The sequence below is a fragment of the Carassius gibelio genome, chromosome B10 (assembly GCF_023724105.1).
Source record: "Carassius gibelio isolate Cgi1373 ecotype wild population from Czech Republic chromosome B10, carGib1.2-hapl.c, whole genome shotgun sequence".
NCBI lineage: Eukaryota > Metazoa > Chordata > Actinopteri > Cypriniformes > Cyprinidae > Carassius > Carassius gibelio.
The window spans coordinates 11877384-11900156 of NC_068405.1; the positions used below are offsets into that span (position 1 = coordinate 11877384).

The 22773-nt window shown below is 36.4% G+C and overlaps 1 protein-coding gene across 1 annotated transcript; it reads left to right on the forward strand.

Annotated features, from left to right (window-relative positions):
- Positions 1-1565: 1565 nt before the first annotated feature.
- LOC127966024 (uncharacterized) lies at positions 1566-8354 on the forward strand. Its single transcript, XM_052566807.1, has 3 exons — positions 1566-4419; positions 4690-4764; positions 7260-8354. The coding sequence occupies exons 1-3, from the start codon at positions 1652-1654 to the stop codon at positions 7894-7896; spliced, it is 3480 nt and encodes a 1159-aa protein (XP_052422767.1). The 5' UTR covers positions 1566-1651; the 3' UTR covers positions 7897-8354.
- The last annotated feature ends 14419 nt before the right edge of the window (positions 8355-22773 follow it).

Here is a 22773-nt window from a genome sequence, read left to right on the forward strand (position 1 = left end):
TGGGATTTAATCTCCTTTCATCCCAAAAACCTCTCACAAACCTTTCTGATTTTCATTCATTTTTAAACTACTGTCCAAACACTGAATAAAGTTAGTATAATGAAAAACGAGTGACTGCAAATGTAAATAAATATATAAAATTATATAAATAACCAAAAAGGAATTTATCAGCAGTTCTCCAGTAATAATAAGAATAAGAATAAGAATAATGAGAGCTGTTTGATTGGAGGATAGTTTAGATATATATATAAATTATCTTAAATATCTTTATTAATTGTACAGACAGGCTGTTTTTCTTTTTTAGGCAAAATGCCATGCACAAACGCATTTTCGAAACATTCACTTATTAAGTCACTTAATAAGTCACTGATAAACACCCTCTTTGTCAGGCATATTATTAAGGTGGCCAAGGTGGGCTGAATGAGAGAAAGGGCAGTCGAGCCTAACTGGCAGGGGGCCAGGTGTAGCAGCGGAAAAGAGAGAAAGTCAGGTCAGAGCAGAACAAAACGTTTGTCAGTGTGTGAAATATTTAATTACTCACACACACACACACACACACACACACACACACACACTAATGTTGACACTTTAACTCAGAGCAAACAGACCACAGTTTCTCTATATTCCTGGAAACTGGACATATTAATGTTTTGCATAGATAGATCAGAAGTAATGCAGTCTGTTACAGCACACTTGTACCCTCTCTCTCACACACTGTTCTTTTGATCTCACTTTGTTCTCTCTCATCTTTTTGCTTATTCTTTCCAAATTGGATTCATCTAGTTTAGGCAGGAAGGTCTTTTGTACAGTCTGTTATCAGGTCTTGTGCTCTGGAACAGAAATGTCATCTCAGAAGCACTGCATGAGTTTTTTTTTTTTTCTTCTTCTTCTTTTTCCTCACACGTCTCATAATAGATTGCAACCACCAACATTGTGCATTTTCATCCAATGCCTTGATGTAATGTATTCATTTCAAATGTAACTGCAGGCGGTAGCAGATGGTTAATACTTTGCAGTTTTTATTATGTGGGTCATTGTCAGAAAACAGTGTAATTTGTGCTACGTGAATGTGTGTTCCCCTGACTGACTAATGATATCATTTACAGAATGCTGAACTTAGTCGCATTAGATGATGGATTTTACTAATAAGTGTGCAATGCAAATAAAAAAAGTATATATATTAAATATAAATAAATATTTCTGACTACATTAAGTTTATTCAAATTAAAACATATTGCTTGTACTATGTAGTTTTTGCCCTAAAATACTTAATCTTATGACTTATGATCTTTCTATCTATCTACTTACCTATCTATCTAACCCTATCCTTAGCTTAATTCTAACCCCATATCTATCTAGTGACATAAAGCCCCAAAACATTTTAAATGAAACTGTGCTTAAAAAAATGACATGACAAAAAAATAAAATAATAATAATAATAATAATTTAAACAAAACCAGCTGCATTTTCTGAGCATGTATCATGTATCAGGGTATTTGTAGCCAAACAACATTCATTGCTATTCACCTTTTTCTGCCCTTTTCAGTCTATTAACTTCCAAGAGTTCTCCTTCTCTTTCCACCTCAGGTGCTCCATAGTGGTCAAATGCATTAATTTCCACTCAAGTCTGCCTGGACCAGTTATACTTGAGATGGGTAGACGGGCAGCTGATCACACCACTCCAGTGCCAGTTCTAGGAGAGCCTGCACTTGTAGGAACACGCATTTGGAGGAGCGTGGCAAATGGGACCAGTAGTATGGCTGCCCTGACACTGTCTCATCACTGTAATGTCGGTGTGCAAACATCACCTGCAATGAGAAACAACCAACTTCAGCTAAACGGCAAACATGTGGATGCTTGTAGAAGTCGATCAGAAAATAAAGTGATCATCCCACCTAATGGCCACATCCCAAACAAAGCTGGTAAAAAGGAGGATAATGGGAAAGAAAAAACGAAAAGTATAATTTCTAAACACAAAAGTCTGGAGGCTAAAATAAAAAAGGGTGTGACTTTTGAGGGATTGGAGAGGGATATTTATAAAAACATTAGGGAAGGAATTCAGTGCCATAATTGTGCAACCAGAACCAGTCCTCCATTGGGTGTGGATAACAGCAAGTTAAAACAAAGAAGGAAATGTCACTTCACCAATGGGAGCGTGGTTGACTCAGAGGTAATAGGTGGGATCAGCAGTGAAAGCTGTAAAGGGGAGGAGTCTACCACAGGAAAGAAAAAAATGTTACCTACTCACTCACCTCCTCACAGACCTCCTGTGACCATCTGCAGCACTTGTGGAGGAAGACAGAATCCAGCACCTCCTGGACTCTACAGCCAAATAAGGATGATTACACAGCCAACTTCTGCAGGTTCTCTGGGACTCCAGTCGAGACATTCATCCCCTCTTTACCCTAGGAATGACGTGCAGGAATGCACGCAGATAGGAAGGCACACCAGCTGCAGTGCTACACAGTCAGACCAGCACCTCATGAGTCCTAACCTTCATCCTTATCTCAACATGAATATAAACAAGGAATGGCCATTATCTCTGCTGCCTGCTCAGCAGAGTGAGGAATCAAACCTCACTAATCATCACGCAGTCAAGGGGGAATCTAGTGCTGACATACACATTAATCATACCAGTCGCTCATCGGCTCTAAACACACACATTCTTACTGTTACCGTGAAAGAGGATAGAGCCTCAACAAAGGTCTTAAACACACACTTGAACGCTCACAAACCTCACAACTCTTGTCCCCGCAGACCTCCTGTGACCGTCATCCCTCCACAAACACACAAAAACAGCCTGACAGAGAAACTAGAAGCCACACAGGTGACAAATGCCAGAACACCACACACAAACACTCACTTTAGATCATCTCACCAGCCACACCCTCATGAGAAACAACCAACTCAAGGAAACCAAGTCGCACCTACACACTCAGAGTCCCCCCAGCCACAAAATGAAACACACATCAGACATTTGCAGACTACTATGAAACAACAAATGTTCCCCCAAACTAGCACACCACAGAAATCCAATGCACTTTCGAAATGCCCACGGTTAAATCAGACAAGCACACTTTCAAAATCCCCTGCCTGTTTTAATTTACATCCAAACGTTAAACGCCAAAGTTGTGTGAATGAAGGTGTCGTATCCTCCACTGCTTCAAACATTCACAGACCGCTTCAATTCCCTAATGGATTAGAGTCCAAGTTTGACACGAACACTAAACCATCAATGTGCTCACACACAAATTTCGGCATTAAACCTCAAAGCGGGACGCAAATCTGTGCTGACACGGAGTCAGAATCCTCACCCTGTGATTCACGGTCGCATTCTGCACTGGTGACACACACACATAAACTCTCAGGGCCTCACGGTGAACCACGTCACGCATCGATACACAAAGGCACTTCTTCGCCTACTGACACGCACATGGAGGCTTCCCACACATCCACAAAGCGAACAAACACCAGTGGAACATCACTGCAGGATATATCTCTGCATAAAGACACGCTGTCATATCCTTATCGTGAGTCAAAAAGCCAAAATGACACTCGTTTGTTTTCACATGCCCCAAATATGTCAACCCATCACAAAGCAACACTTACGACACAAACAATCAACCATCAGAACCTCTCAAATTCATTTACCGCCACTCAAACAGAGGTGGAGGTGCATTCGTACACCAAAGAACGTTCTCAAACAAGCCCCGGGGTCAAAGCAGCCTCACACGCTTTGTGTGTTCATTCGAAAACGCCACGTAGGCAGACAGAGCCTACGGTTTTCAGACACTGTGTCCTGAATCAGCTTAATAATGACACTCTTGAGTCCTCATTACTAGCCATCTCTTCCACTAGGGCTTTTCCTCAAGCTACAACACACAACAGGACTGAACAGAAATCTTGGAGTGACTCAGAGTCAAAGAAACAAATTGATATTAAGGCAGCGGAATCAGAAGTTAAAATGACCAATGGCTCCCAACACTCGCTTCAACCTCCAAACAAACCTCCTCCTTGTCGACCACCTAAACCTTCCTCTGCACCTCCACAAGCACCTGCTTTTAAATTCGTAAATGGGAATCTGAATGTGGCCTCCAATCAAAACCCACATTTAGAGACCTCAGACACTTTGCCTGCAGAGCACGCACAGAAAGATGGGAGTCACCAGAACTCAAAGACGCAGATGGAATCTCGTTCTGAAGAGGCTGGGTCCATCCCAAGTGAACAATGTTCCATAATGCACGACCATCCGGATTCTGCAGTACGGTTGCTGCCTGCATCCCCTAAATGTGGCAGTGTGCGGGACCCTAAGCATAGATTAGAGATGGTGGAGGCGAGTCTGCAGTCAAACAAGGAAAGAGTCACAACTCTGCTCAACATCATCCAGGACCTGGAGATGAGCCATGCAATCAGCAAAGGGTGAGAGATTGAGTTATTCCAAGATTAGCAGATAATAGACAAGTGTGACTGGCAAGCTGGATGTGTTAAAGGTAATTGTGAGAATGTTTTTAGAGCCGAGGTGCAGGGGAAAAGGTAGTTGTAGTTTAATTTGATGCACATTTGATTTTATCTCCAAGCGTATGTCACTAAGGGCTATAAATGAGCTCTAACTGCATTTATGGATGTCAATGTGAGGCATACTAAAATAATGCCTTCTAAAATCTTTTTCCTTGCCTGCTATTTATGTAGTCTGCGATGTTGTCAGACTGGCCAAGACCTCAGTGACTGTTCCACCTGTCAGAAAACTGCATGTGCTGTCTACAGGTGAGAGCACCCAGTGAGACTACTAAACATTTTGAAGGGGTAGTTCTCCCAAAATTTACAATTCTGTCATCATTTACACACCCTAATATTGATCAAAAACTGCAAGGCTTATTTCTTCTGTAGAGAGCAAAAGGAGATATTTAAAAAATGTCTCCATATTTCAGAAAGACAGCATCTCAAATTATCTTCTTTTTTTTTTTTTTTTCGTCTGATTACAGGTTTAGAACGACATGCGGGTGATTAAAAAATTACTGAATTTTCATTTTTGGGTGAACTACCTCTTTAGGCATGAACTTTAGTACTTTATTGTGTTATCCAATTCAGTACAATTAGATTCACATTCCTACATTTCCAAAGACATTTTTTTTTCTGTGTTTTATTAATTAAAAATAATAATAATAATAATAAAACTATTTAGCGTTTCTTAACATTTTTAGAACAATCTTTTGTCATTATATTATATCATTATTTGTGCATTGTAAAGTTTAATAATGTCAAAATAATAGTAGAAAAAACTTAGATTTTACTTTTAATTACACACACAAACAAATATTTGTTGATAATATTTATAATATGTGTGTGCACTACCATTGAGAAATGAATACTTTAATACTTTAATAATCTTTGGCAAGGAAGCATTCAAGTTGTTGAAAAGTGAAGCAAAGGCATTTATAATCCTGTTCATTTGGATTTACTTTTTTTTTTTAATCCTAAAAAAAATCTCAATAGTGATAATAGGAAATGCACCAAATCAGCATATTAAAATGATTTCTGAAGGTGACACTGAAGACTGGAGTAATGAATGGTTGTGCAAATGCATGTAATTCCAAGGGGGGAAAAATAACTACAGGTGCTTCTCAATAAATTTGAATGTCGTGGAAAAGTTTTTATTTTTTATTTTAGGAGTTCAACTCAGATTGTGAAACTTGTGTATTTTCAATTAAATTCAATGGACACAGACTGAAGTAGTTTAAGTCTTTGGTTTTTTAATTGTGATGATTTTGGCTCACATTTAACAAAAACCCACCAATTCAACAAATTAGAATAGTTTATAAAAGCAATAATAATAATAATAATAATAATAACATTTTTAGTGAACTGTTGGCCTTCTGATAAGTATGTTCATTTACTATATGTACTCAATACTTGGTAGGGGCTCCTTTTGCTTTCAATACTGTCTCAATTTGGCGTGGGATGGAGATGATCAGTTTGTGGCACTGCTGAGGTGGTATGAAAGCCCAGGTTTCTTTGACAGTGGCTTTCAGCTCATTTGCATAGTTTGGTCTCTTTTTTCTCATTTTCCTCTTGACAATAGCCAATAGATTCTTTCCGGGGTTCAGGTCTGGTGAGTTTGCCGGCCAGTCAAGCACAGCAACACCATGGTCATTTAACCAACTTTTGGTGCTTTTGGCAGTGTGGGCAGGTGCCAAATTCTGCTGGAAAATGAAATTAGCCTCTTCAAAAAGCTGGTCAGCAGAAGGAAGCATAAGTGTTCCAAAATGTCTTGGTAAATGGGTGCAACCAACTCCGGCAGATGACATTGCTCCCCGAATCATCACAGACTGTGGAAACTTAACACTGGATCTCAAGCAACTTTGCTAGCTATGAGCTTCTCCACCCTTCCTCCAGACTCTAGGAACTTGGTTTCCAATTAAATATAAAACTTGCTCTCATCTGAAAAGAGAACTTTGGACCACTGGGCAACAATCCAGTTCTCCTTCTCCTTAACCCAGGTAAGACGCCTCAGGAGTGGCTTAACAAGAGTAATATGACAACTGTAGTCAAATTCCTTGACGCGTCTATGTGTGGCGGCTCTTGATGCCTTGACCCCAGCGTCCATTCTTTGTGAAGTTCACTCAAATTCTTGAATCGATTTTGCTTGACAATCCTCACAAGGCTGCGGTTCTCTTGGTTGGTTGTGCATGTTTTTCTTCCACACTTTTTCCTCTCACTCAACTTTCTGTTAACCTGCTTGGATACAGCACTCTGTGAACAGCCTGCTTCTTTGGCAATTAATATTTGTGACTCATCCACCTTGTGAAGTGTGTCAAAGATTGTCTTCTGGACAACTGTCAGTTCAGCAGTCTTCCCCATAATTGTGTAGCCTAGTGAACAAAACTGAGAGATCATTTTAAAGGCTCAGGAAACCTTTGCAGGTGTTTTAGGTTGATTAGCTGATTGGCATGTCACCATATTCTAATATGTTGAGATAGTGAATTGGTGGGTCTTTGTTAAACGTGATCCAAAATCATCACAATTAAAAGAACCAAAGACTTAAACTACTTCAGTCTGTGTAAACTGAATTTATTTAATACACGAGTTTCACATTTTGAATTGGATTTCTGACATAAATGAACTTTTCCACAACATTGTAACTTATTGAGAAGCACTTGTATGAAGCATGAACAATCATAAATAGAATGCTCTCTTTTCTGTCTCCCCTATACCTTTTCCCTTATCTCTTTCCCACTTTTCTTATTCACTCTTTGGACTAGTGTGGAGTATGACTTCCGTCAACAAGAGAGAAGATTTAAGGAACTCCTCCAGAGTATGTGCCCATCATCCCCAGAGAGGAGAGAAGGATATGAAGGATCTCTTTCTTTACTCACCTTACTTATTCAGAACCACAAATTACACCAGCTAAATGCAAATATTATGACCCAAAGCCAATCTGGAAGTCAAACCCACAGTCAGCCTCAGATTATTTCTCAGATTAAGTGTCAGATTCGGGCTCAGTCTCAAACTCAGCCACAGCCACAGATTCAGTCTCAGCATCAGGCTCAGCCAGAGATTGAGTCTCGGATTCAGCATCAGATTCAATCTCAGCCACAGATTGTGTCTCGGATTAAGCCTCAGATTCAATCTCAATCACAGATTCCGTTTGAGCCACAAATTCAGTCTCAGTCACAGATTCCGTTTCAGCCACAGATTCAATCTCAAAACCAGATTATATCTCAGATTCAATCCCAGACTGAGATTCTGCCTCAGTTTCTGCCTCCGATTCAGATTATGTCTCAGATTCAGTCTCAGGCTCAACCCCAGAATCAGTGCCTTTTCAAGGCTAAAATAAAAAGGAAGAAATTATGCAGGAAGCTGTTTAGCTGGCTGCCACACAAAGTCCAAATGAAATGACTACATAATGCCAAGTATCTGATTTTCATGCATGACTCTCAACCCTCTGGTATGTGGATCCACAACTCCTTTTTCTCCTAATGCAGTTGGAAGTCTGACATATTTTGTGGAATGGAGCAATATAACATGGCATTCTGTGACTAACCTACCCAGGAGGATTTAAATTATGAAACTAGTTTTCCTTGGAAAATGAACTTGTACAACATTTACTTTAAAAATTAATTATACTATTTCTCTACAGTTACAATGAACATGATGCTTGCCTTGACTTATGAAGGGTTTTGCACTTAAGATGCTTTTTAGTCATTATGAGTATATAGTTCATCACTTCCTTTTTGATCTACCAAACGGACAACTATCATCTGTTAAAGCCAGAGGACTGTGATGGGACTGACATATGGAGCTTCAGTGGCTACATTTTAGTGAAATAAACCACAGATTCAAGGTTATGCAACAAAGATGGGTGTTTTGCCTCTTTTATTTTAAATCCATGCAGCCTATATTCCTCTGCACACATAAATAGGCAACTTTCACATGAAATAACACAGCAGTGTTAAAATGCAAAAGCTTGCATTTTAAAAAACTTAACCTCCTAAAATCATAACGTTAATATTATATATTATATAATATTTACATATTATATCTTAGAATTATTTTCATTCGGGTTGTTGCTGTTAATATTATTTTATTTTGTTATTATTATCTCTTGTTTTTTGTTTTGTTTTTTTAACTACAATTTTTTGCTTTTTATTTATTATCTCCATAGCATACAGTATAACAATCCAAATATACTGTATATTCAATCGTCTGTCCTTGTGCACAATAAGGACAGACAGGCAGTTGGTCTGAAAGCAATGAGATCCACTCCTCACATTCCCAAAGGAAAGTGGACGCATACTTCAGGTCTCCAAAGCCCTAAATAATATGGTCTAACAGGCTTTCTTAAAAGGCTTTGAGAGTTAAACAATGACATGTTGCAAGAGCCAGGCGAAGCATGAAGAATCTATGATGAATTAAAAGTTTGGCTGCCCGACAAACTCATAGCTTTATATGTAGAAGCACCCACTTAAACACAAATCCACTCCAGAGCTATTCATGCCCTGGTAGCTTCCTTTGATTAATAAGCTGTTGCCAGGGGCAATGCACTATTTTGGAAATAGATTCGGCTTCAACTTGGTATCCCCACAAAACTGAATCTCTGCAGTTAGTGTAATATGACAGGAGCCCAAAATGTCAGCATCTCTCCACAGCTGCACTCGAGGGGTTGGGTTTTCTCTCCATGCCAAAGAGCAAGTGGACCTAACAGCCAGCCCTGATCCGAAAGAGAGCAGGCAAATTCAATACCTTTAGCTGTTGTAATACACTCCTACAGACCAGTGGCTCTGGAACAAAACAAACCAGAAAGGTCAGCATTACTAAGCAAGTCTGCATGCATTTGTCAGGAAGATGAGGTCACTTTTAAGATGTTGTATGCTAGTTTAATCTTCAGTTTGCATGTATAATGTATGGTTTAGATTAAAAAATGAATAATTTATTGTTTACAGTTCAGGCTATGTTGTGTTTAAAGGCCATGTACCTGAGTGCTATGCTTGCTAATGTTCATTATACAAACCCTGAAATATTTAAGACTAAAAGCAGTTTAAGTGACAGTAATCAGCATCAGAAACACAAAATACAAATATGACTTCCAGATTACAGATCATTATAAAGGGAGAATACTACAGAATTATGGGCTCTCTATCACCATCTGTGGTTGAAACATAAAATTGCAAGTTACTATTGGAGGAGCAAGCCTTGTTCTTGCAATATACATGTGATGATATAGAAACAGATCAGACCGCACATGCACACACACACACAAACACACACACACACACACACACACATACGACGCGCAAAACTCCACATTTGAACATTCAACAGCAAATACATAAACTACTAACATAACATACAGTAGCTGATTCAGGAGTTAGAGTTTTGCTATGCCAGATTGTCATAGCAAAGTCAGAATGACCTCCTCTCCCAGGTTCATGAAACAGTCATCCATAAAATGCATTGCTGTTCTGTTGTAAGTAATCTTAAAGATCCTTAAATGCATCTACTATCGGAAGGCCAAATAAAGTACTTTTGCTTTCGTCTAGATACACACAGCATCTCCCTGACATGGTTGCTTCAACACTATAGCTGCTGTTACTGAAACCACTCCTTCTTTCTTTGCGTGAACATTTGGGAGGCGCTATGCAAATATTTCCACATAGTGACGTAGACATGTGCGGGCATGTTTGAATGAGCCAATTTGACAGAGTCTTAACTTTGATAAAGAATATCTCTTTGGATTTGAGACTTTAGTCTTTGCAGCTTTACAAATTTCCTTCATGCACCAAGAGCTTGTAACACTTCAGAGAGAAAGGAAAAATGTAAATTGCATCATATGATCCCTTTAAAAGAAATCTACATCATGAACCCAGTTTGTCGCTGGGCCTGTACCCTCAAAGGGACATCTTTGTTCCTTCTTTACCCCTAAAAGGTTCATACTAGTACCATAAGATAACATATCACTATACTCGCAGGTATTAATATGAAGCAATTTGGTGTAAAGAGTGTGGGAACAATCTAAAATTAAGCTCCATTATTATAAAAATCCTACTACAAAAAATTCCAACAGTATCCTGCAAAAATGTAGGTCAAAATTACTCAAGGCTGTAGTGAACTGAACTCTACATCTCCACATTTTCCAAATGGGTCAGATGATGTGATCCTGTTTATTAGTCTGTTAGTCAGAAGATGTGCAGTGAAGAGTAGACACAGGTAAACATGGATCCTTTCTCTCTCTCTCTCTCTCTCTCTCTCTCTCACTCACTCACTCACTCACTAACTGTATCTCAGAAGTCAACAAAGAATTAATATTGACTGTCAGCATTTACCACAATTATACTGCACATGCTGAATTACAAATGTTTAGGGTTGTTTCTGTATGAAGCCTCTGATTCTCACAAAAGCTGCATTTACGTGATCAGAAATATGATAAAATATAATATTGTGTAATGTTATTACATTTGAAATTAACTGTTTTCAATTTTAAGTTTTAATATTTTAGAATTTATTTCTGTGATGCAAATATTTTTCAGAATCATTACTTCAGTCTTCAAAGTCACATGATCCTTAAGAAGTCATTCTAATATACCATTCAGATATTAAATATATCTGCTTTATATGTATTTATTTACTTTTGGAAAGTATCTTTCACATTAAAAAAATAAATAAATCGTACTGACATTAAACTTTTGAAAGGTATGTGTATGTAGTATATATTGGAAATATGCTGAGTAAATAATTAAATAAATATTGTACAGTGTGTGGAGGGGAAATATGAAGTCTCCCCTTCTCTCTGTTCAGTCCTATTGTCGTTTTCTGTTCTTTCTCTTCCCCTCTTCTTTGCTTCATCTCTCTCTCTCTCTCTCTCTCTCTCTCTTCTCTCTGAAAAGTAGAACAGCCCTGTCCTATCACTTCTCCTAAAAAAAGGAAGCAGACATGCTTCTGTAACTCAGATGGATGATGCTTGGAGACAATGTATGACAGGCCACGTTCTCTCTGACCCTTCCCAGGGGAGCTTGTGTTTTAGTGGGGGTGGGACACAAGGGTGTACTAACTCTCTCCTTTCTTCTCCCGGTGGGGTTCTCCAGAGGGGGGTGCAGATCAGAACAGCATGTTCCTCTGGAGATATAAGGTCGGTATTTTGTAGGATGAGAATATGATATGACAGACTGGAAGAAAGGGCCACAGCTTACACACTTCTACACGCACAGATACTGACACGCTAGAAAACTAAAAAAAATATTGGACACACACACAGCCAGAAATGGATAAACACATAGCAAACTAATAGCCATTTCAGTGTAGGGGCTGATCTGAAATCAGTCAGCTCACTAATTTTGCTGCCCTAAATATCTTGAAATATTCAAGGAAAGGTCCTGACAGGCAGAGGGCATGATGATAGCTTTGTGCTCACGGCTCCGAGCTGTTTCAGGAGAGGTTGTACTTTTGGTGTCAGTGTGGCTAAGATGTTAGGATGAACCAACCGTTGAAGAGCCAATGAAATTGCAGTCCTGCTGTATCACCGTTTTGCCCCTGAACCAGACATTTAACCTCATGCTGCTTCAGGTGAACGTGACATACCGGCTTAGGTCGCTTTGGATAAAACCATCTGTTTGCAGTTATTTTTTAAGTGTTTTTTCTTTCTTTTTTTTTGGGTTACTAGGTATGGTTACAAAATGAACTTTCCTATTTTCTATTCTTAGTCTGAGTTTGAGTATAATTTAGAGAGAATAAAATCAGTAATACCATGGATAATTATAGGGCATGCTGAACTGGCTTTTGAATGTCTGTTACAAAAGATTTCAAATAAATGCAGTTCTTTTTTGTTCATCACATAATTCTGAATAAAAATGATTCTACAAAAATATAAAGCTTACGCTGTTTTTAATATTAATAATAATAATGAAAGAAGTTTCTTGAGCACCAAATTAAAGGATCATGTGACAGTGAAGACTGAATAATGCTGCTCAAAATTAGCTTTGCCATTACGGAAATGCATAATATTATAAAAAGAGATGTAAATAGAAAACGATATTTCACATTATATTTGCTTTACTGTATTTTTGATCAAATGAAAGCAGCCTTGGACCTTCAAAAAATATGTAAAAATCTTACAGGAATCAAACTTAAAGTTAAAGTTTGTGTGTGTGTGTGTGTGTGTGTGTGTGTGTGTGTGTGCTCTTGTTTTTGTGACATATCAGGACACAACTCTGTATAATGACACGGGTATGATACAGGTATTACAAGGAGAGGGTGACTTATGAGGACATAACTCATGTCCCTATTTTTCAAAATGCTTATAAATCATACAGAATTAGTTTTTTTTTTTTTTTTTTTTTTTTGAGAAAGTAAAAATGCACAAAGTTTGCTGTGAGGATTAGGTTTAGGTGTAGGGTTGGTGTAGGGCCATAGAATATACAGTTTGTATAAAAACCATTACGTGTGTGTGTGTGTGTGTGTGTGTGTGTGTGTGTGTGTGCGTGTGTGTTCCACTGCATGAAAAAAATAATAATAATTTTTTTATAAAAATTCTAAAATGATCTTATTTTATGTTTCTACGGTTTACAATTAGGCTGTCATATAGCCTAAACGTTTATGTGTAATAAATTTAATGTTGAATCATAAAATATTTCTTTCTAAAGCTACTATTTGTAATGTCTACTTAATAGTTCTCATTTAACACAAAAATAGCTTTAAATAATATTTTGGGGGTATATTCGCAGCCAAATGTAATGCAGAGTGAATTCGACTGATTAATCGACACATCATGTAATTAATTCAATTTTTTTTTTTAAATCAACTGACAGCCCTAATATATATATTACCAGCCAAAAGTTTTTGAACAGTAAGATTTATAATGTTTTCTAAAGAAGTAATTTAATAATAAATGTTCCCTGAGCAGAAAATCTGAATATTAGAATGATTTCTGAATTTAAATATCTATAAAATAAATAATATATATTTATAACTATTTTTTAAACTATATTTTTACATGCATATTTACCAAATAATAATAATAATAATAAGTAATAATATTATTATTTCATTCTGCTTTAAAGGCTAAAGATGAATTGTTTTAAGCTCTAGTTTAAAAATAAATAAATAAATAATAATAATAAGAAAAGAAACACATACCCTTTATCCAAGGTGCCTTACAAAACAGCAGTTTTCTTTTTTACTTTGTAAAATTAGGTTATACAAAAGATAAAAGAAGCCTTATGTTTTGTTTTGTTTTTCACCAAACTGAATTGAGAAATGAGGTTCCGCACACACTTTCCCTGTCTTTCAAGCGTCATTTGGATGGCATTGGTTGAGCAATGTTGCTGTGTCGGCCTGCACAAACAGATGCAGCAATGCAGAAAGATCCACAGAACCACAGTGTTTACACTTTTGTTGGAAATCAATTTTCAAACAGCTTACGTAAATTTGTCTCTGCACATTAAGCTGGAATGGGAGAATGTACAGCATTTTAACTTTTAAAAAATTACCCACATCACGTCCATTGAAGAATTTCTTTGACAGAAGCTTTGCTTTAGTTCTCTATAACAAGGCATCGGAAACAGAAGAATGTTATTCAATAAGAGCTTTAATCGTGCTAAACAAGCACAGGAGGAATCTCTCTCCTCTCTCACCAAAGTTAAATCCCTTTAATTTATTTACTCAGAATATAGAACAATAAACAGCTAGAGACTTGCTATTGAGTCGACAACCTCATTTTGCTGTTTGTTTTACGTCTTAATATCATCTCGATTCAGCTGTTGATCTTTGCAGTCCACTCTTTGAGCGGTACAAGAGGTCACGGAGGTCTGGAGTTGCTAGGTGACTCTGGACAGGAAGATCAGAGAGCAGATGTGACTGGAGACCCTTGACATCGAGCTTAGCGCACAGACGTCACTGCTCGTGTTTGGGCTGGTTAATGACAGGCAAAGAGTAGAGGCTCCTTCTGGCCTGTTTGCACACACACGCATGCTCAGATGAGAATGATATACTTAGACAGGATCTAAGCACCAGAAGATATTTTGAATCCCTGTTAATTGGCCCAGAAGAGACACGGAGCGAAAATAATCCCGCTGACAGGAAACGTCCTTCAAACAAACACAAACCCCTGCAACGTAGATGCCGAAATGTGAATCATTAGAAGGAAACACTGTCATTTGCAGAGTACCATACTGTAGGTGTTCAAATGCTGTATGAAGCTGCTTTTCGCTCTTTCACAGTATTGCCAGGTATTTCTCTGCAAACTGATTGAAGGTCTTCCGCAACTTGATGAAACCTTGTATGTTTTCTGTAAATATAGAAATACAAGCCTGACTGACACAAGTAACAAAAAGACACCTAAATATTACACACACACACAAAAAAATTAAGCTCTGTAGATTAAAACATATGAAACTTAATGTGTAATAAAACTTGTTTTTTTTTTCTGTTTTGTTTTTTTTTACAAAATGTGTATATATACTAATGCATTTTACTATTTCAGGTTGCATAAATCAATAGTAGTTAATGTATTATGAACTAACATGATTTATAGTTAAATATAATATAAAATCACATTAACCTAAATTTCAGAGTCATTAAAGACTTTGCTAGTTTATATGGTAACACTTTAAAATAAGGTTCATGCATTGACATTAACTAACATTAGTTACAATATTTATTAATCTTTTAAGAATATTTTTTTTTTCTAAAAAACATGTTATTTAAAATGTTATCTCAGATCCATTAAATAATTAACAGGTAAAATGTTTGATTTTATAACGTTTTAAATATTGCAATTAACAAGCATTGTAATTGTTAGTTGAAAGTTAACTAACATATTTAACTAACAACTTATCAGCTGCAGTAATAACTAATAAATTAAAATAATCTTTCTTGGAATCCTTATCACTTTGATTAAAAACACACAATGTGCATAAGCAGTGCATATTAAGTGTAAACAGTGTAAATGTAACAGCGGGCTGTGTTTCTCCTGCATACTAAGGGGCCGTTCACATATCGCTCCTAAAAACGCGTGGAAAACGCTAGGCGCGCCGCTTTTTCCTTCTTTTCAAAGCGCTCGGGCAGAAGCGCTCCTGAGGCGCCTGCCTTTGCTAAGCAACCATGACATGCTCTCTCCATGAAGACGCGGAAATTTCAGCAAAGGATAAATGGATTTGCAGCACTAAAAATCCCTCGCAGTAGCTCTGCTACTACATTTATTTCAAAATGGCAATCCATTTTGAAATCAATATTATCCAAAGCTATGATCAGCTGTCACTGATCTATATATATAACTATATTATAGATCAGTGACAGCTGTTCCTTCATCTTGGCTGTGTTTTCAAAGTTGTTACGGAAAAGGATGAAGCTGATTGCTTAGTTCTTGTCACATGACCCGCGGTGCGCTTGCGGCATTCTGAAAAGTTCAGATGTTTTTAACTCGATGCGGTGCGGACGCGCCTGGAAAAAACTGCGTCGCTTCCATTATGAGCGCGCATGCCGCGCACCTACATTGGAAATAACGAACTTGCGCGCGCAAAAGACGCGATATGTGAACGGCCCCTAAAAGAGCTGAGGATCCATACAGAATTTCAGTATTTCCTTTATAAACAGGCACACATGATAAAATTGTTATTGGAAAGCAGCCACATCACGTGACAATTGTTACAAACATGATCACCATAAAATCAAATATATATGAGCTATGGCTCAACAGCACAAGAAACAGAAGTTGGACCACAGACTTTATTTGCAAACTGCTCTAATCTTTCTGTCAGTCTTACTGAATGTAAGATTTTTAAATATCTGTCACATATTTGGAATTTGAATCAATCCTGTTGGGGGACTTTTGTCATGCAATGGTTAAGTAGCAGTTCTCTCATTACCCTATTATTTCATAAAATATTTCAAACTAAATAATGCAACTAAAATCTTGCTTACTGTGTTTATTTATTTATTTATTGCTACTGTACTTGCACCTAAATATGAAGGCCGATTCCCACCGTGAGATTATAAATAAATAAACAAATAAATAAGATAGTTATGACTTTTATGAGTTTATATCTTGCAATTTTTGTCTCTTTTTTTCATCAGAATTCTAAGTTTACATCTCAATTTTTTTTGCCAGCCATGGCATGCATTTTTCCCCTCGTAATTTTTTCTTGTAATCTGAGTTTATATCTTACAATTGTGACTCTTTTTTTCCCCCTAAGAACTGTGATTTTGTTCTGAAAATTAGAATTGTGAGATATAAACTTGCAAACTAACAAATATTAAACATTTGTTGAGAAATTTCAATATACATGCTGCAACCTCTTAACATACTGCCACTGTATGGTATTCTGGGGTAACAAATCAAGCGTCCTACACTGTACATATCTCTATCAAGCTTTTAGTTGTTTCTGAATTGGGTAGCACATGATTTCTATGAGAAGGTCAAATATTATATACTGTATCAAAGACTTCAGCTTCTCTGTTACACATCAAATAGGCAATGTTTCCTATAAATCAGTTTGAAGATCAGCGGATCAATGATAACAGGATCAAGAAAAGGAGATTACGTATTTACACATTTTGCATATGTCTAAAACAGTACCTTGTGGTCCCGTGAAAAAAAGAGAACTACTGTAAGTCAGTGTGTATAGTGATTAGAGAATGTTAATTTCATAACATATTGTAAATACTAAGAGTGACAGAGGGAGTGGGAGACACTGGGAGGGAATGCAGAGGTGTGAAAAAAAGGAGGCAAAAGTAAACAGAGGGCAGAAGCACTGAAAGACACTAACACAAACAGACAAGCATTTTCTCGCTGTTTCAGTGCTGTGGATACCAGCTCATGCAGGAATCAGGAGTTTCTACTTTGTAATCATTATTCACCTGCAGAATGTGAGTTAAATTATTTCACTGCTCTTTAAGAATGTTAATGTTGTTTTGAGTACATTTTTATTTTTATTTATTCATTTATTATTGTATTTTTTTTACAAGAAATAGTATTAAAAAATGTCTTCAATTTTTATGTATAAAAAGTTACATGAGCACCATTTTATCTGAAAAAAATAATAAAATAAATGAAATAAAAAAATATTTTGTAATGTACTGTAAGCTTTTCCCATGAGTGGTTCTTTTTATTATAAGCAAGTGCTAAAATATAGATGATATTATTATGTTGTTACATTTTTAGGCTACAATGGGCTGACATAAACCATGGAACATAAAAGAAACATCTCAGTATTTTTTGTTCATGCAGTGAAAGTCACCTTTCAAAGTACCTTCTTTTATGTTGTGCAAAAGAAAGTAAGTGTTTCAGGTTTGAAACAACATGAAGGTGAATAATGACAGAATTTGTTTATTAATTATTTTATTTTTGGTGAACTATACCTTTAATGTTTTTAATGTATTATTTAATGTAATATTATTATTATTATTATTATTATTATTATTTATAAAAAAATTATACTGTAAAGAAGAAACTAAAACTACCAGAAGGTGGTGGAAAAAAAAAGACTTTATTCATTCAAACTGATTCCTTTAAATGGCTGATTCATACAGAAATAAAGTAAACAGCTCTATCTGTCACAAATGACACCCTAAACCCTCACGGTCTTCTGCCTTGTCCAAATACCCACACTTGCAGTCTTGGCCACTTGAGAGCACGTGTAATGACAGGAAACGAATGTGCAAGACTGTACCAGATCTTTAAAATGGCAAAGCGCACTTTCCTTAACACACACTAAATCTTGAATACCACCCCAGAGCACTATTCAAAGCTAAGTGTATCCCATCATGCAACATGTTCTGGAAATAAATTGTGATACTTTTTGCCGAGTTTTGCATGAGAGCTCACAGAAACCTTTTCAATGTAAGTTAAATATTAAAATAACAGTAAAATATTGCTTATAATTTGGTAGAAAAAAAGTTTTTATGTGTTATTGGCACAAGAGATGAGAAGTGACTGCCGGGTAGAAGTCGGCTGCGTAGCTCACAGGCTTGCTGGCTCAGCAGAAGTGTGCATCGAGGGTGCATAGTGGCCACAAAGGGGTGATCTTGATGTAAGCACCCTTCTGAAAGCTAAAATGACAAACGGGAAACCCTACGATCAATTATAAAGCAAAAGCATGGGCTGACCTGATTAAGTGCAAAGATTTGTCATTGTGAAAAGCACAGTGAATCACATAAGCAAACCCAAGCAGATCTGTTTAATATAAGCAAGTGATAAAATATAGATGTTAGTGTTTGTCCTACATTTTGGAAAATCTGCAGACTGCCACCTGGTCATTTATTTGGGATTCCAAGCAAAGCAGCTAAACACTGACAAAGGTGGCCAGGTGGTACAGTGTGCAGAAATAATTATTAGTTCTCATCATTGTTTAAAGATAGATAAGTTATCATTATCATCTGTTCAGGCTTCACGTCAGCCAACTGAGACTGCACACCTTTAGAAAATGTCCAGCGGTATCATGGCTATAATTTTTTATCACGCTTCAGGCAATGAATATCCTGTGTGTTTATATTTTTAGTTAAGCTTTTTTGTGTAATAGACAGTTTGTTAGTTATTTTGGTGGCTGACAAGATTGACAGCGGGAGTGCAGACTCTCAGCTGCTAATTGCAGCTCCAAGAGTTTGATTCACTGTTAATTTCGGGGAGAATATTGTCATCAACCTCATACTTGCACTCAATTATTTGAGCATGATTCACCACGTGAATATGCAGTGCATGAGCACAGATTTCTGTGCGTGTGATCCTCTCTCAGTAGAGGTTGAAAGAAGGACTTGTATAATGTAATAGATCCAGCTGACCAGTTAATGTTCATGATGTTTAAGGAAGTAAAAGGTCTTTATCAGGTCTAACAGGACAAGAGACAAGTGTATAACTTGCTTGGAATTTTGTCATGGAAACATATTTCAGCTCATGTTTCTACACTGCAGAGAATGCTGAATGAAAGCGCCTTAATTGTGCCGTTGCTATCAGCCGTCTCTCACCTGCATTTATGTTTATGTGCATTCCTTGCAATCTGCCGTTTTTCAGACCTCTGCCATAAAGGTGTGAAATGAAAATGCTTGTTCTTGTGTAAATATGTTCCTGTGGTAACAAACGCGTGGTTAAAAGAGGGAGAGAGATTACAGTCTTAACTACAGGGAGATGCCAAATCAAATATACGCAGAAGAAATTATACAGAGCAAATTGATATTGCCTTATCTTTAGTCACACTTGTATTCAATTTATCTACCTTTGACTAAAAGACATCCTTCCATTACAGATTTCTCCTTCACCTACAACCATATTTTATGTTTGCATGATCATGCATGCATGTTTGATACATTTCTCACATCCTGTTCAACCACTTTGTGCTGTTAACTTCCGTTTAAAAGGGGTCATATGATGTGATTTCAATTTTTCCTTTCTCTGTGGAGTGTAACAAACTCGTGGTGCATAAATAGATCTGTAAAGTCGCAAAGACTAAAGTATCAAATTCAAAAATATATTCTTTATAAAAGTTAAGAGTCAACCACTCCCCCCTAAAACGGCTTGTTCTAACACGCCACCACATCTCTGTCACTATGTGGGAAGATTTGCATAACACCACTCAGATGTTCACGCAAAGAAAGAAGGCACAATTAATTCTCTCTGTTGCCGCTGCTGCCATGTCGTGGAGTCATTGCATGTTTTGTTGTGAAAGCAAAACTATGTGTTTGACCTTCCAAAAGAGGATACTACTAGAAATCAGTGGTTAAGTTGTATTTCAACACTGTTCCAGAACAGTCCAACCCAAATATTGAGATGTGTGCTGCGCATTTTATGGAGGATAAGGACTGTTTCCTGATCAAGTAGCCTGCGATGCATCTGTGGCACAATGGTTGTTTCTATAAAGTTAGGCAGTTCAAACGTTGCAAGGACAGTCTGGTGCTTCTGACTCACAGCTTGTAAGTACGTCATTTATACAGTATTTAAATTATTTGCCAATGATGATTAAAACGCAAGTTTTGAGCAGTGTAGAGTAGGCTTGTTTCTTGTTTCTCAGATCACAAATGCAGACATGGTTTTATGTTTAAGCAGCGCGATACTCAATGCAATGCTTAAAAAGACAGTCATTATAATCAGTAATTATGTCCCAACTGGATGCAACAAATGCCTTGTTTGTAATGGGTTTTATTGTTTTTTTCTCGTTTAGTGATGTCTGGATCGCAGACTAATCTTTTATTTAACCGGAGCCTCTTAGTGAACCGGTCAAAACCAGTTCATCAAATCAAACTTAATCGTTTGAAATGGTTTATGTCTCCAGTATGCACTAATCCACAAATTACTTAAGTTATTAGGTTTATAAACATGCCTTACACTCCCTCTGACAAATAAACCAATAAAATAAGCCAATATCCCGAATTATTCAGTTACTCCTAACATGACGGGATGAAAATGACCCAAATGGAAAAGAGCTTGCACTCTTCCCAGGAAACTAGAAATCAGTATTCAGAACAAATATACTTTTCTTTTTTCTAATCACACAATTACTAATAAAGATATAAATTTGATTTGATGGTAGTACTAATGTACAAACATCCCAGAGTTTTTACATGAATATCAAAGGAATATGAAATTGTATGGTCTGCTTATTGTTTCTTTCTTTCTTGTGCAAACATGTCAGTTGCTGTAAAAATCTACATGAACACCAATGACACAGTGATAATGTGCTTTTCTCTTTTTGTAAGTATCTGTGTGACCCACTGTCATCTCTTACTGTGATTTTATCTCAACAGTGTTCATCAGTGGCATCTAATGCAGCTTTGAATGCAAAATAAAATAAAAATTAATCAACATCCAAGCACCGCTGTGACTTAAATTCAAAATGAATGTAAAAAAAAAACAAGAGAGAAAAGAAAAAAATAAGCTACAAATGAAAGAGATGACTTATTCTCTGATATCTTGAATAACTCAGGCCTTTTTGTCCTTGGAGTAAACAGGGGCCAAAGTTTTGCATTAAATTTGCATTCAATTTAGATTCAGATTTGCATTACATTTTTTTTTTTTTTGGTGACCTTCCAGAAGACATAATGCCACAGAAAATCAGACAAGCGCATTCATTAACATTTCTTTGTGCCAACACATAAGTTGCAAATTATGTATGGCAAAGAATAACCCAACCCAGACTCATGGAAACACATGCCTGTGGCGACATTTCCTCAAAATGATAATACATTGCTTCTTGCAACAGTTTCAAAGTAAAATGTCCAGTGAGTGAAGTTAAAAGCACATATGAATCTGGCAATGTTCTATCACATTTTATTGTTATAAATAACATGGCAGTTCGGAAAATAAATATCTGGTGTGTGGCATATATATATATATATATATATATATATATATATATATATATATATATATATATGTATATATATATATATATATATATATATATGTATATATATATATATATATATATATATATATATATATATATATATATATATATATATATATATATATGTATATATATATATATATATATATATATATATATATATATATATATATATATATATATATATATATATATATATATATATATATATATATATATATATATATATATATATATATATATATATATATATATATATACATTACAGACCAAAAGTTTGGACACACCTTATCATTCAAAGAGTTTTCTTTATTTTCATGACTATGTAAATTGTAGAGTCACACTGAAGGCATCAAGAGCTATTTGAGCAAGAAGGAGAGTGATGGGGTGCAGCACCAGATGACCTGGCCTCCACAGTCACCGGACCTGAACCCAATCGAGATGGTTTAGGGGTGAGCTGGACCGCAGACTGAAGGCAAAAGGGACAACAAGTGCTAAGCATCTCTCGGGGAACTCCTTCAAGACTGTTGGAAGACCATTTCAGGTGACTACCTCTTGAATCTCATCAAGAGAATGCCAAGAGTGTGCAAAACAGTAATCAATGCAAAAGGTGGCTACTTTGAAGAACCTAGAATATGACATATTTTCAGTTGTTTCGCACTTGTTTTGATGCCGTCAGTGTGAATCTACAATTTTCACAGTAATGAAAATAAAGAAAACTCTTTGAATGAGAAGGTGTGTCTAAACTTTTGGTCTGTATATATATATAATTTATCTTATTTTTTTCTGTAAAAGGGAATCAAAGTTGTTGGTTTTGAATTGTTGTATTGGTTATTCCAGCACTTTTTTTTTTTTTACATCGACCTAGGTTGCTAAAACATCTGATTAATAGGTCTATCATCTAAATTGTCTAAAAATAATGATTGTTTTCAAAAATGGTCTCCAAACA

Excerpts from the sequence above, each read along its gene's own strand:
- LOC127966024 (XM_052566807.1), top strand. The coding sequence starts at position 1,652 with ATGGGTAGACGGGCAGCTGATCACACCACTCCAGTGCCAGTTCTAGGA. Across the intron at positions 4,420-4,689 it reads AGCCATGCAATCAGCAAAGG|TCTGCGATGTTGTCAGACTG; the intron begins GTGAGAGATTGA and ends CTATTTATGTAG. Across the intron at positions 4,765-7,259 it reads ACTGCATGTGCTGTCTACAG|TGTGGAGTATGACTTCCGTC; the intron begins GTGAGAGCACCC and ends TCTTTGGACTAG.